This window comes from Chinchilla lanigera, unplaced genomic scaffold (genome assembly GCF_000276665.1).
Source record: "Chinchilla lanigera isolate Chin_1 unplaced genomic scaffold, ChiLan1.0 scaffold00052, whole genome shotgun sequence".
NCBI lineage: Eukaryota > Metazoa > Chordata > Mammalia > Rodentia > Chinchillidae > Chinchilla > Chinchilla lanigera.
This window is the reverse complement of record NW_004955453.1, coordinates 3,025,361-3,037,509: the sequence shown is the minus strand read 5'-3', so window position 1 is coordinate 3,037,509 and position 12,149 is coordinate 3,025,361. Positions and strand designations below refer to the sequence as shown.

The 12,149-nt window shown below is 52.8% G+C and overlaps 1 protein-coding gene across 2 annotated transcripts in view; it reads left to right on the top strand.

Annotated features, from left to right (window-relative positions):
- Positions 1–298: 298 nt before the first annotated feature.
- Inpp5d (inositol polyphosphate-5-phosphatase, 145kDa) overlaps positions 299–12,149 on the top strand; it is a 98,553-nt gene continuing 86,702 nt past the window's right edge. For both annotated transcript variants that reach the window (XM_005395359.2, XM_005395358.2), the window contains exon 1: positions 299–820. In XM_005395359.2, coding sequence (XP_005395416.1) covers positions 687–820 — 134 coding nt within the window. In that variant the 5' untranslated portion in view covers positions 299–686. The remainder of the gene's footprint in view (positions 821–12,149) is intronic.

The window sequence follows — 12,149 nt, the reverse complement described above, 5'->3', positions numbered from 1 at the left end:
TCTTAAACCAAGTTCAGGGAAGAACCAGCACGGCCGATGGAAATGCTTGTCCCCAGGAGCCGGTGTCATGGAGTCACAGAGCTGTCCGGGGCTCTTGGAGTCCTGGGGGGTGGGGGCGGCCAGGCTGCAGGGGTCTGGCAGCCTTGGGCCCCTGTGGGGGAGGGGCGGGGTTGACTGTCCCTGGCGTCCACTTGGTTCTGGCCGCTGCTGGGTACGTGGGGGTGGGCGGGGAGTTAGACAGCCCGAGGGCAGACCGGGAGGCTCAGGGGTGTGACCAGGACGCCCATCCCACGTGGGCCTCCTTGGGCGAGTCCCTGCTGGCTGGCCAGGCCACTTTGCTCTAGAAGCCAGTGTGTCCCCTGGCGATGAGGGAGGCGTGCTCCCTGCAGGCAGGACTTTGGCTCGTGCAGGGTGCTGTGGGAGGCTGGGACCCATCCTGGGGAGACCACGGGCCAGACAGGGAGAGGGCGGAGCCGGCGCCCGGCGGCCCGCGGGTGGGAAGATGGACGCCAGGCCTCTTTTCTCTGCTGGCTTCTATAATGAGGAAGTCCTCTGCAGCGCAGTTTCCTTTCCCTCACTGAGCGCTTGAAACAGGAAGTCAGGCAGTCAGCGAAGCTGGTGGCAGCAGCAGAGGTGACCGGAGGGTACAGGCGGCAGGTCTCCAGCGCAGGAGACCCACTCCCACCATGGTCTCCGGCTGGAACCACGGCAACATCACCCGCTCCAAGGCGGAGGAGCTGTTGTCCAGGGCCGGCAAGGATGGGAGCTTCCTGGTGCGCGCCAGCGAGTCCATCTCCCGGGCGTACGCGCTCTGCGTGCTGTGAGTACCCGCATCCTCTTGGGGCCTGAATGCCGGGCCCGGGGCCACCGAGGGCCCACGGGGAGGGTGGGGGCAGCGAGGGGCTGGGTCGGGCTGCTCCCGTGTCAGGGAGCGAGGTGACCCGACTTGCACATTGCCGCCAGGTTTGCTGGGGCAGCCAGCAAAGGCTCCTGGGACCTTGGCCTTGGGGTTCAGGGAGCAGCTGCTGGGCTCCCAGAGCCATTCTGGGCCTGGTCGCGAGGCACAGCCCCGGGCTGCCCTGGCAGAGGCAGTTCTCCCCGGAGGTGGGCGTGTTAGCTGGCAGCTTGCTCAGCTCAGGTGCCGGGCAGAGGGGCCCAGCTCAGAAACCCCGAGAATGGCTCCATGCAGAGGAACCCTTCCAGAGCCTAGGGGCCCGGAGAAAGCTGCTCTTCAGGGAGCTGAGAGTCTCGGGTAGGTTTCAGTTCACCCAGAAGTTGCTTTCTGGGCCCCAAGAGCAAAGGAAGTCACCGTCACCCCGGCGAGCTGCTCTTCTCACAGGGGCCTGTCACCTCCCAGCTGTGCCCTCACGGCCCTTGGGTCTCTGTCCCCAGGGACTCCCCCACCCTTGTCTGGCCTAGGGACTGCTAAGTGTGCTAGTCCACCCAGCCACAGGGAAGCAGCTGCCTGCAGAGGTTCCTTTTTAGCACCCTCTTCTTGTCCCACTTGGGAGGGAGGCCCGGCCCTGCAGCCTGTGGTCTAACCACGTCCCGCTCAGCGCCAGGGCGCAGGCAGGAAGGGTGTGTCCACCCAGATGTCTCAGGTAGTATCCCTGGGCTGGCAGGAAGGTCCCTCAGGGCAGCCAGGGCCCTGCCCCTCTCCAGGAAGGAGGGAAGTGGGTGATGGAGCCCGGCCCCGTTGTTCTGAGCTGTGACTCACCAGGGACCTGCTGGGCTAAGCATTACTGGGCCTGTTCCATCCTCACCATGGCCCCAGGTGCCTGTGAGCTCCTCCGCCCTGCAGGGATGAGGGACGGGCGTGTGCGCGTGTGAGTGTGTGCGTGTGTGTTGGGGTCAGAGCCCAGGTCACCTGTCCGCAGCGGCGGGCTGTGCTGCCTGCCTCCTGCTCCTGCCCGAGTCAGAGACAGCCCAGCCTCACGGTTGGCGACCACCTGGTACCACCTGCGTCCCCTCCCTGGCGCCTCAGATGCAGGGAACAGGCAGCCTTCCTGGGCCAGGCGGGTCCACTGCTGCTCCGCCCTGCTCAGCCTGGGGCCCTGCCTGCGTGGGAGTCTGTGCTGCCCCGTGCCGCGTGGCTGTGGGCACTGTGTTAAGTGTGGGCTCCGTGGCAGCGTGCCCCACCATGTGCTCCGTGTCCAGGCCGGAGCCAGTCTCTCCGACGCCAGGCTGAGCATCCCCAGTCGGGGCCACAGCAAGCAGCCTCAGCCGATGGCCCGACTTTGCAGGGAGCGGGCGGAGCCGCCTGTGGGGGTCGGAGCTTGGTCCAGGGCTGCTGTCCGGGCTGGTGCAAGGCCGGCCGCCAGGCCTGAGTCCCGTGTGCGTTCCTCCACCTCCCCTGCCCCCGTCTGCTCAGGGCTCTGAGCGATGGCGCTGCCCTGTTGGACCAGCGTGGACGTCTCGGACTCAGGATTCCGTTTCTCCTCCACTCTTGGGGAAGGCTGCCTTTCCTGAATCGGGGAGCCCATGGCAGAACGGGGGTTACCTCAGACCAGCACACTGTCCCCAACCCTGGAGACGTCCTTGATTTTGCCAATGAAGGAGATATGAAAACTCAAACCTAAGCCAGGCGTGGTGGTGCACGCTGTGATCCCAGCACTCAGGAGGCTGAGGCAGGAGAATCGCTGTGAGATCAAGGGCAGCCTGTGCTACAAACTGAGCTCAAGGCCAGCCTGAACTGCAGGGCAAGACCCTGACTCAAAAAACCAAAAAGCAAGGAAATAACCCCCTGCCAAAAAACACCCAAAGCAAGGCAGCCACAAAGAACCCCTCTTATGCCCTGGCAATGTCCATGGGAGGAGGACCCCATGCTCCACCCCACAGGCGCCCAGCCTCTCCTGCAGGCTTTGGGGTTCGGAGCTCTGTGTATGAGCCAGGCCCCGCAGCTTGAGGCCTGTGGGTTAGGAAAGGACGAGATGTAACTATTACGTAGAACGGGGTGGGGCGCGGAGAGACAAGGCTGCCTTTCAGAGCACACACGTGACTCGGGCACGCACTTTGGCCCCAGGCCCTCATTTCCTCGAGAGCGGTCAGTGCGGTCACCTACACCAGGCAGGAAAGCTTTGATCTCTCCTCTGCTGCGCAGAAGCCCTGCTCTGGGCAGGCCTGGAGCTGCTTTGGGGGCTGCGGGACACACAGCCTGAGTCTCCCTCTGCCTTCTGTGGATGGGGCTCCAGGGTGCGAGAGGGGCCAGGCTCTGTGCCATCCCACCCGTCCCCCTCAGGCCCCCTCCAGCGTCAGCCCAGGGACACCAACAGGCCGTGGGTAGAAGACGTCATGGGACTGTAAACTTGTACCCTCTCCCTGTGTTGTGTGGGGCCCACACAGCTGCCAGGTGCTGTGTGCCGCAGAGCAGAGGGTGTCTTTAGGGACAGGTCAGTCACTGCAAAGTCTACAGGCCAGCTGGGGCAGCCTCCCCTCCCCACGCTGCACAGCAGGGCTGCAGTGACGGCCCAGCACTACCAGGGTGTGACTGGCCCTCTGTGAAAGAGCCCCCCCTCGCCCCCGAGCAAAAGTCTGTCCCACTAGTCTGCAGGCTGCCCGCCCACCCCGAGGACCCCAGCTCCCTCCTAGCGAGGGCAGGGTGTGAGCCTTGCTCCCGAAGCAGTGCCTGGCCCAGTGCCGCGGCAGGGAGATGTTCAGCTCCCCAGCATACAGCCTCACAGGCCACCCAGGCCTAGCAACGCGGTCAGGATATGTCCAGGGACAGTAGCAGAGGGCCCTGGTCTTAGCGGCCTTGGCACACAGCAGGAAAGGGGATAAAGTGTAAGAGGGCTGGGCGTGGAGCTGCATGCTTGTAATCCCAGCACTGGGAAGGCTGAGGCAGGAGGATCACTATGAGTCCCAGGCCCCCCCTAGGCTACACAGCAAGACAGTCTCAAAAAAAGAAAAAGTGTGAGAGGCCACTGAGGATCAAAGCTGCCCTCTGAGGAAGCGTTTTCCTTTTCTGCGAGAAAGAGTGAGAAGAGCAGATCCCAAACCTGCCTGGCCGGCGGTCAGGTGGCCATGGGCGGCTCAGTGTGACAGCCGCGGCAGAATGAGACAGAGCCGACCATGCGTCAGGCCAGGTTCTGCCCACGCTTTAACCCATTTCACCTTCCCGGAGGCCTCAGAGGAAACCCTACCACCCCCACCTCACCCATGAGGCACAGAAAGGTGATGGAACATGCTGTGTTTACAGGCCTACAAGTGGACCTGCACACCCAGTGCTGTTGTTGCTATTTTGCTCTACTGAGAACTGAACACAAGGTTTTCACACGGGCTGCACCCTCAGCCCTTTTTAAAATTTATCTTGAGACAGACTCTTGCTAAGCTGCCCAGGCTGAGCCTGAGCTTGCCGTCCTCCTGCCTCAGCCTCGCTGAGTAGCTGGGACTGCAGGTGAGTGCTGCTACCCTCGGCTTGGAACACTGTTCGTGAAAGAGAGAAAGCCAGAGGAGCCTGCTGGGGCGAAGGCCTGGAGAGGGCGTCCCTGGTGGGAGAGCCACGGGGAAGAGACTTGGGGGCATCGCAAACACCCAGCAGAAATGTTGCGCTTCCCCAGCCCTCTCCTGGAGCTGCGGCCAAGTTTCCAGCTCTCAGTAGTCCCTTCATGCAGATGCAGCCAGTGGCTGCCCCGCATGTCTGGCATTGCCTGCTATGTAGGTGACAGGCCGTGCGGTCTGCCCAGGGGCACGTCGGAGCTTTCTTTCTGCAGGACAGGAGGGAATCTAGGTGAAGTGACGCGCAAGTCTCTACAGGTTTTCTCTGGCCACGCCCAGCGCCCCGGGGCCAGCCTGCCTGGTGCAGGGTATGCACTGGCCTAGGGGGTTTTGCCTGTTTGCCTACTAGATAGCTCAAACCGCCTGTGTGTGGATATCTGCAGGCCTGGGACTCGGGGCCCAGCCACACGATGAGCTGGGGTCTCATTCAGGCCCTCCCTGCCCCACCCCAGAGGCCCCGGAGCAGCTCTTCTGTTCCCTGCCCCAGCCCGCACTGGTCCACACCAGCCCAAACCGACCTTAGGAAGGAGGCTCTGGGGCTGGTGGGGTGGGACAGTGATGTTGGCAATGTTAACTTTCCTACCGCGCATTGCCCTGGTGAAGCCAGGATGATGGTGCCCGTTCACTGGGCTATTTTTGAAGCTGATGCATAATTCACATAGTGTAACGTCGCTCTTCACGTCCTAGTGTACAGTTCAGTGGGCTTTTTAGTACAATAACAAGGTTGTACAACCAGTAACACTATCTGATTGCAGGACTTTCTTTTTCTTTCTTTGGTTTTGGAGACAGCTTGCTATGTAACTCAGGCTAGCCTTGAACTCACTATGTAGCCCAGGCTGGCCTTGAGCTCACAGTGATCCTCCTGCCTCAGCCTCTGTAATGCTGGGATTACAGGTATGTGCCCCCATGCCTGGCCAATTGCCTGTGTCCCTTATCACTTGCTCCCTATTCACCTGCCCCCCAACATCTGGCAGCACCCAGTCAGTCTGTTTCTGTGTCAAGGGTTTGTCTCTTACAGACATTTTTAATATATGGACCTATATAATGTGCGGCCTGTGGCATCTGAGTTCCTTCCCTCAGCATAACCCCTTTCAGGCTTGTCCGCTCTGCAATGTGAATTGGTTGTTCTGCGGCTAGTCATCCTTTGCATGGATTAACTACGTTTTCTTTATTCGTTCATCGGTTGAGGCACAGCTGTGTTCTTCCTGCTTTTTGACTACTATGAGTAACACTGCTATGACCAAGCTTTGGCACAAACACGGGCTTGCAGCAGTGTTTACAGTTGGCATATACGTAGGGGTGGGATTGCTATGTGGTAATTCTGTGTTTAACATTTTGAGCAAATGATGGACTTGGGGTTTTTTTGTTAATTTTAAAGAGAAAAAAGTAAAATTTCAAAACAAGATAATAGGAGGGTAATGGTGAATACATTGCATATTGTTATCTTTAAATTAGTTACTCAATCCAGGCATGGTGGCACACGCCTGTAATCCCAGCGCTCGGGAAGCTGAGGCAGGAGGATTGTTACAAATTCAAGGCCAGCCTGGGCTACAAAGTGAGTGCAAGGCCAGCCTGAACTGCATAGCGAGACCCTGTCTCAAAAAGCAAAAAAAAAAAAAAAAAAGATAAATTAGTTACTCAGAGTACAAGATATGGCCATTTAATTGTCCAAACAATGTTAGCATAAACCTTTCTTTTCAAAGAACTAAAAGAAAATAGTGGTATAACTATCTTGTGTATACATATATATATATTTGCATAATGGACTATTTTAGAGAATGCTGCACCATTTTACACGCTCCCTACCCACCTATGAGAGTTAGAATTTCCCCACATCTTCCCCAACACTTACTCTTACCTATCATTTTATTATCGCCTACTGGGTGTGAAGTAGTATCTTATTGCGGCCTACATTTGCATTTCCCTGATGGCTAATGATGTTGAACATCTTTTTACAAGTTTATTAACTCTGTCTATAACTTATTTGAAGAAATGTCTATTCAGATGCTTTGCATATGGGAAGAATTGGGTTGTTCATCTTTGTGTTGCTATCCCTAGGTCATTGATGGAGGATGGGAGGATGTGGGGACATAGAAACATAGAGCAAGCCCTTTGCACGTATAAGAATATAGTTGGCTCATATTTGTTTTGAGACAGGGTCTCGCTATGTAGCTCAGGCTGGCCTTGAACTTGCAGCCATCCTCCTGCCTCAGCCTCTTGCATGCTAAGATGGTAGGTGTGTCTGCCCACCTTCCTGGCTACTATTTTCTATGAACTAAAAAGTGAGTAGTGACAACTCGGAAGCAGAGGAGCAGAGGATGCACATGTGAGGTCAGGTCCATGTAGGGAGGGAGCAGAGAGTGAAGGCTGTGTCACTTGTGGGACTTCCTGGAGGGCCCGGGGACGCTGAGCTGTCATGTGGCCTCCTCAGAGGAAGCGTGAAGGAGATGGGGAAGGAAGAGGACTTGGATGACGCATGCATGGCTGCAGCTGCTAGGGAGGGGTTGAGGCCCGGGAGCCCAAGAAGGGGTCTGGGCAGAGAGGCAGGAAAGAGCCCCCTGCAGACCCCAGGGACACCGCAAGTCAAGGAGACAGGCGCTCAGCATCCTGGGGTCCCAGCTCGGGTCTAGGCGGGAGGGGTAGACTCTGAGGGAGCCGACAGAGCAGAGTGTTCCATGGGGCAGAGGGTGCTCCCTGGGGGTGGTGACGGCTGCAGCGGCCCCCTTGCCCCAGGGACAGGAGGGGCGAGCAGGTGTGGGGTCCCAGCTGTCGCGTATGTGGGGCCAGACCCTCTGGGCTCTGAGTCTGCCTCTGCCATCTTGCAGAGTTACTTCTGCTTGGTGCATACTGGTTTTTGTGCCTCCCTCCCACTCTTTTTCGGTTTCTGAGACAGCGTCTCGCTGTGTAGTCCGGGTTGGCCTTGAACTTGCGGCAGTTCTTCTGCCTCAGCCTCCCGAGTGCTGGGGTTACAGGGGTACAGCACCATGCCCAGCATTTCTGTTCCCTTTGATAGGAAACTACTATATTAACAAGTACCAGGGCCCACCTATTTGGTTTCAACTACAAACTGTAAACTACACTGCAGAGAGCTGGCCTCCAAAGCATATAATATAAATATATTAATATAAAAATATGTGACCTAGTGCACTAACTAGACTCATCATTACAGTTGGAAGTTTCTAGAAACATTAGGATGTTTTCCTAATGAGTTAGAATTTTGTCCTAAATATCACACTGAGTGTACAGAATTAAACGATGCGTTGTACTTTATGATCGATTCTTCTGCAGTCAGACACTGAAGTCACCCACGATGCCTTGCTGTTGCAGACACATCTGTGGTGAAGGTCTTCACGCAGTGATCTTCTTCAGATTTCTGGTCATAGACTCACAGGGGTGAGATGACTACCTCGAAGGACAGGGACATTTTTAAGGCTTTTCATAGAGAATGACAAATTGCTTTCCAGGAATGCTGTACCAATTTATGCTCCAACAAGCAGCAGAAGAGAGCACCTGCTTTGTTCCAATGTCTTTATTCTACAAATTTTCATTTAAAAAATTGTTAGGTTGGAAGGTGAAATGTGGTGGTCTGTTCAATTCTCTTTGTCATTTTTCTTCTATTATAGATTAGAAAGCTGTAGCCGGGTGTGGTGGCACACACCTGTAATCCCAGCACTTAGGAGGCTGAGGCAGGAGGATCACTGCGAGTTTGAGGCCAGTTTGGGCTACAAAGTGAGCTCAAGGCCATCCTGAACTGCATAGCGAGACCTTGTCTCAAAAAAAAAAAAAAAAAAAAAAAAACAGAAACCTATAGATTTTCTGCAATCTGCTTCTATGAACTGTTGCTGTCATGTTTGTTGCGAGTGTTTTCAGGAAAGTTTGCCTTTAAACTTTATTCTTGTTTTGACATTCAGAAGTTGTAAATTTTTGCAAAGTCTATCCATGTTTTTCTTTTGTGATTTCTCCCTTTGACTTTCAAAGGAGGGTTGAAAGGGCGGGTTCTGCACACGGAAGTTCACTTCTTCTCCGTGGGGAAGGCAGGAAGGTTAGGGCGGTGTCTTTACAGATCACAGACCCGCGTCCTCTCCTGACCAGGTGCACTGGGCCTGGCTTCCCCATCTGAAGACCGACGCTAAGAATTCTTCGTGGCAGGAGGGGTGGGTCCACTGAGTGGAAAATGTGTGTCACGTACTTAGCAAAAACTTGTACTTGGCAAAAATGAGCGGTTGTGGGTTATTGTTTCTGGGTTTTGTTGTTTTAGGTTGGACCCTTTCACCTACTGGACTTAGTCTAATGGCTGGTATAAGACAAAGATTTATGTGTATTTTCTCACGTAACCATCTTTACCCAAATCTCCTATGGAATAATTTATTCCCCTTGATTTTATTCCTTCTTTGTGCCATTTCTTTTTTAAACCATATATTGTTAACTTCTTCTTTTTTTTTTTTTTTGGTATTTTGAGGCAGGGTCTCACTGTGCAGTTCAGGTTGGCCTTGAACTCATGGCGATCCTTCTGCCTGGGTCTCCTGAGTGCTGGGATTACAGGTGTGCACCACCACTCCCAGCTTAATTAACTCTGACACATCCCTTCCATGCCTGTTTATTCTTTTGGATGTATCATATCTATAGCATATCAGAAGCATTTGCCACGACTTTACAAAATACTTGGTTCCAAGATTTTCATATTACTAAAAAAAAAACCAAAAAAAAAAAAAAAAGATTTTCATATTATTTCCAAGTGAACCAGATAATGATTTTGTCGAGTTGGGAAAAAAAGAAAACCCTAGTATTGGACCTTTGATTTGAGCAGCATGAAATCCAAATACAACTTGTGAAACTTGACATTTTAGCAATATTCCATCCCCTTAGCAATACAGCCGGTGGTCTCTGGTTATAGTTTTGCAACCTTTTCCACATAGGCCCTGTATATTTCTTGTTATGATTACTTTTGATTACTTTGTATTTTTACTACTTTGGGGAAGGATTCCTTTTTCCTCGAAGATACTGGCTTATGGTAACTTGTTACCTGCAGGGAAGTCTCCTGTTCTGACTCCTCACCCAGTCTACATTATTTGCATCTTTATGATTTTTCTTGATAGACCCTCATATAGGAGGCGTGATTGCAAACTATGGTGGATATTTAAGTTTTACAAATTTGCTGCAGTAAAAGATACATTGTCATGAGTCCCCTTACTTCAGTCTCACTCCCACCACTTTCTGCAGCAGCTCTGGAGTCCTCTTTCCTGAGTGTCTTCAGCTGTGCTGTTGGGGCTGTCCTGAAGTCCTGAACTGAACCAAAACGGTGACCTTTTGCGATCATTTTGATGTGGGAGAAGAGCCAGCAGCTGCATGTCTCCAAAGCGGATGAGTGCGTGGACGCGGACACCTTCATGTTTTTAGGAGCCTGCCTTTCTGTTGGATGGTACTTGGCGTATTTCTGATCATAGCTCATAAAGACATTAAGGAAAGAAGACTTCCAGAGCTGCTTCAGAAAGTGGCAAGAATGTGGGAGCAGTGTCTTTGAAACAAGGAGAAATATTTTGAGGGGGGGTCCATGGCAGTGTGTCTTTTACTGTAATACAGGTTTTTTTTTAAGTAAACATTCACTGTATATTTCGATCATCTCTCGTATCTATCATCATTTTATAAGATCCTTCCAAATACTTCCAACTCTTACTCTTCTTCTTCTTCTTCTTCTACTCCTCCTCCTCCTCCTCTCCCTCCTCCTCCTATTTCTTCTTCCTCTTCTTCTTCTTCTTTGGGGGGTACTGGGAATCAAACTCACAAACTCGTGCTTGCTAGGCAGGCTCTGTGCCGCCGAGCTACATCCCCAGCCCAGGAGTACAGACTTCTGAAGGACTGAGTACTGAGGCTCTGCAAACATCTTGTGTGTCTACCGCGAAGCTGCTAGTGGGTGTAACAGCCCCATCTTATAAATTTTCTAATATTAAACTATTTTTATATGGCTAAAATGAACTATTCCTAATTATGGCTATTTTAATTGTACTGTGGATATTATTTACATGTAATATATTTTACACATATATTTTTTTCTGTCTTCATAGGGGTGGGTGATTTGGTCATGTTATGGCTTAAGAGTCATGTCATCATTATCTGACTCTTGATTTTTTTTTGTCTTTTTGAGGCAGGGTCTCACTATGCAGTTCAGGCTGGCCTTGAGCTCACTTTGTAGCCCAGGCTGGTCTCGAACTCACACCGATCCTCCTGCTCAGCCTCCCGAGTGCTGGGATTACAGGCGTGCACCTCCATGCCCGGTTTGAATTTTTTTTTTTTTTTTTTGATTTTCTAAGTCAGGGCCTCACTCTGTAGCCCAGGCTGGCCCAACCTTGTAGTGATCTCTGCCTTAGCCTCCTTACAGCTTGATTCTTGAAATACTGAAAAAAAATTTGGCATAGCCACTCTCCTTCAGAGCCATTTATAGAGCCAGCTCCATGGCGTCACCTGTGTCTTTGGTATCCATCTTGTTTTCTCTTTCCTCTGGCCGGTCCCCCACAAACTCCAGGGAGCACCCCAGTGCGTGAGGCTTTCGGGCTTCCTGACTCTGATCACGGTTTGGTATCTTCCTTCCTTTCTCTGCCGCCAGTTTTCATATGGTGGCCAGGATTCCAGCGGGAAGTATCGGTGTCTTCAGAGGAGGTGGAGTTGAGGGGGAGGAGTACCCAGGCTGGCCGCCCTCGGGCCCAAAGGGGCAGCGGGAACCACTTCCCCAGAGCCTGGCACGCGGCAGCTACAGGTCAGGACCTTGGCTGAGCTGCAGTGGGGGTGTCGGGGTAGGGTAGGGGAGGAGGAACTCAGCCACCGCTGAGCTGCAGCAGCCGGGGTGGGGCCAGCAGCCAAGTGTCCCCTCCCTTCCCCTCCGGCTGCTGGTGCCCCCGATGCCCCCAGAGCCTGGGCACCACGCACAGGAGAAGGACAGGGGGGAGTCCAGCCCAGTGGGGAGGACGAAAGAGAAGCGTTTAGCTTGCTTTTGTCTGTTTCTTCCCTCTATTCTGTTTGCCAGAGGTTTATCCATTTAGTTTTCTGACAGTGAAGGCACATACTCATAGGTTTATTCACCTGTTCTGCTTTTGGTTTATATATATGTAATTTGTATTTATATATGTGTGTGTTGTTTATATGTTTTACTGATATGTTCTGTATATATTATTTGTATGTTTCTTTTTTGAGGTAACTTCTTGCTTTGTAGCTCAGGCTGGCCTTGAACCCACAGCAATCCTCCTGCCTCAGCCTCCCGCGTGTTGGCATTACATCTGTGCGCTACTATGCCTGGTCTGGCTTGTTCTGGTATTTTACAAAGTGATCTCTGTGGCTTCAGGGGACAGGGATCCTTTTGAGATCTGTCTCCGCTCTTTCTCATCCTTAGCCCTGTCTTCTTCTGAACAGCATTCAGCCTTCCTCCTCATTAACTTTTTCTGCTGCAGCTCCTGCTGCTCCCTGTGTTGATTCTGCTCCAACACTTCTCGTTTCCGGCTTTCTAGCCATCATCTTTCCCTCCCTCTGCACATTTTCCTCAGTGGAAAATCCACTGAGATTTTTCAGAGTTTACAAATCAGACTTCCTTTCTGTCGAGCTTTTTTATTTCTTTTTTTTTTTGGTACTGGGAATCGAACTCAGGGCCTTGCTCTGGCCAGGCAGGC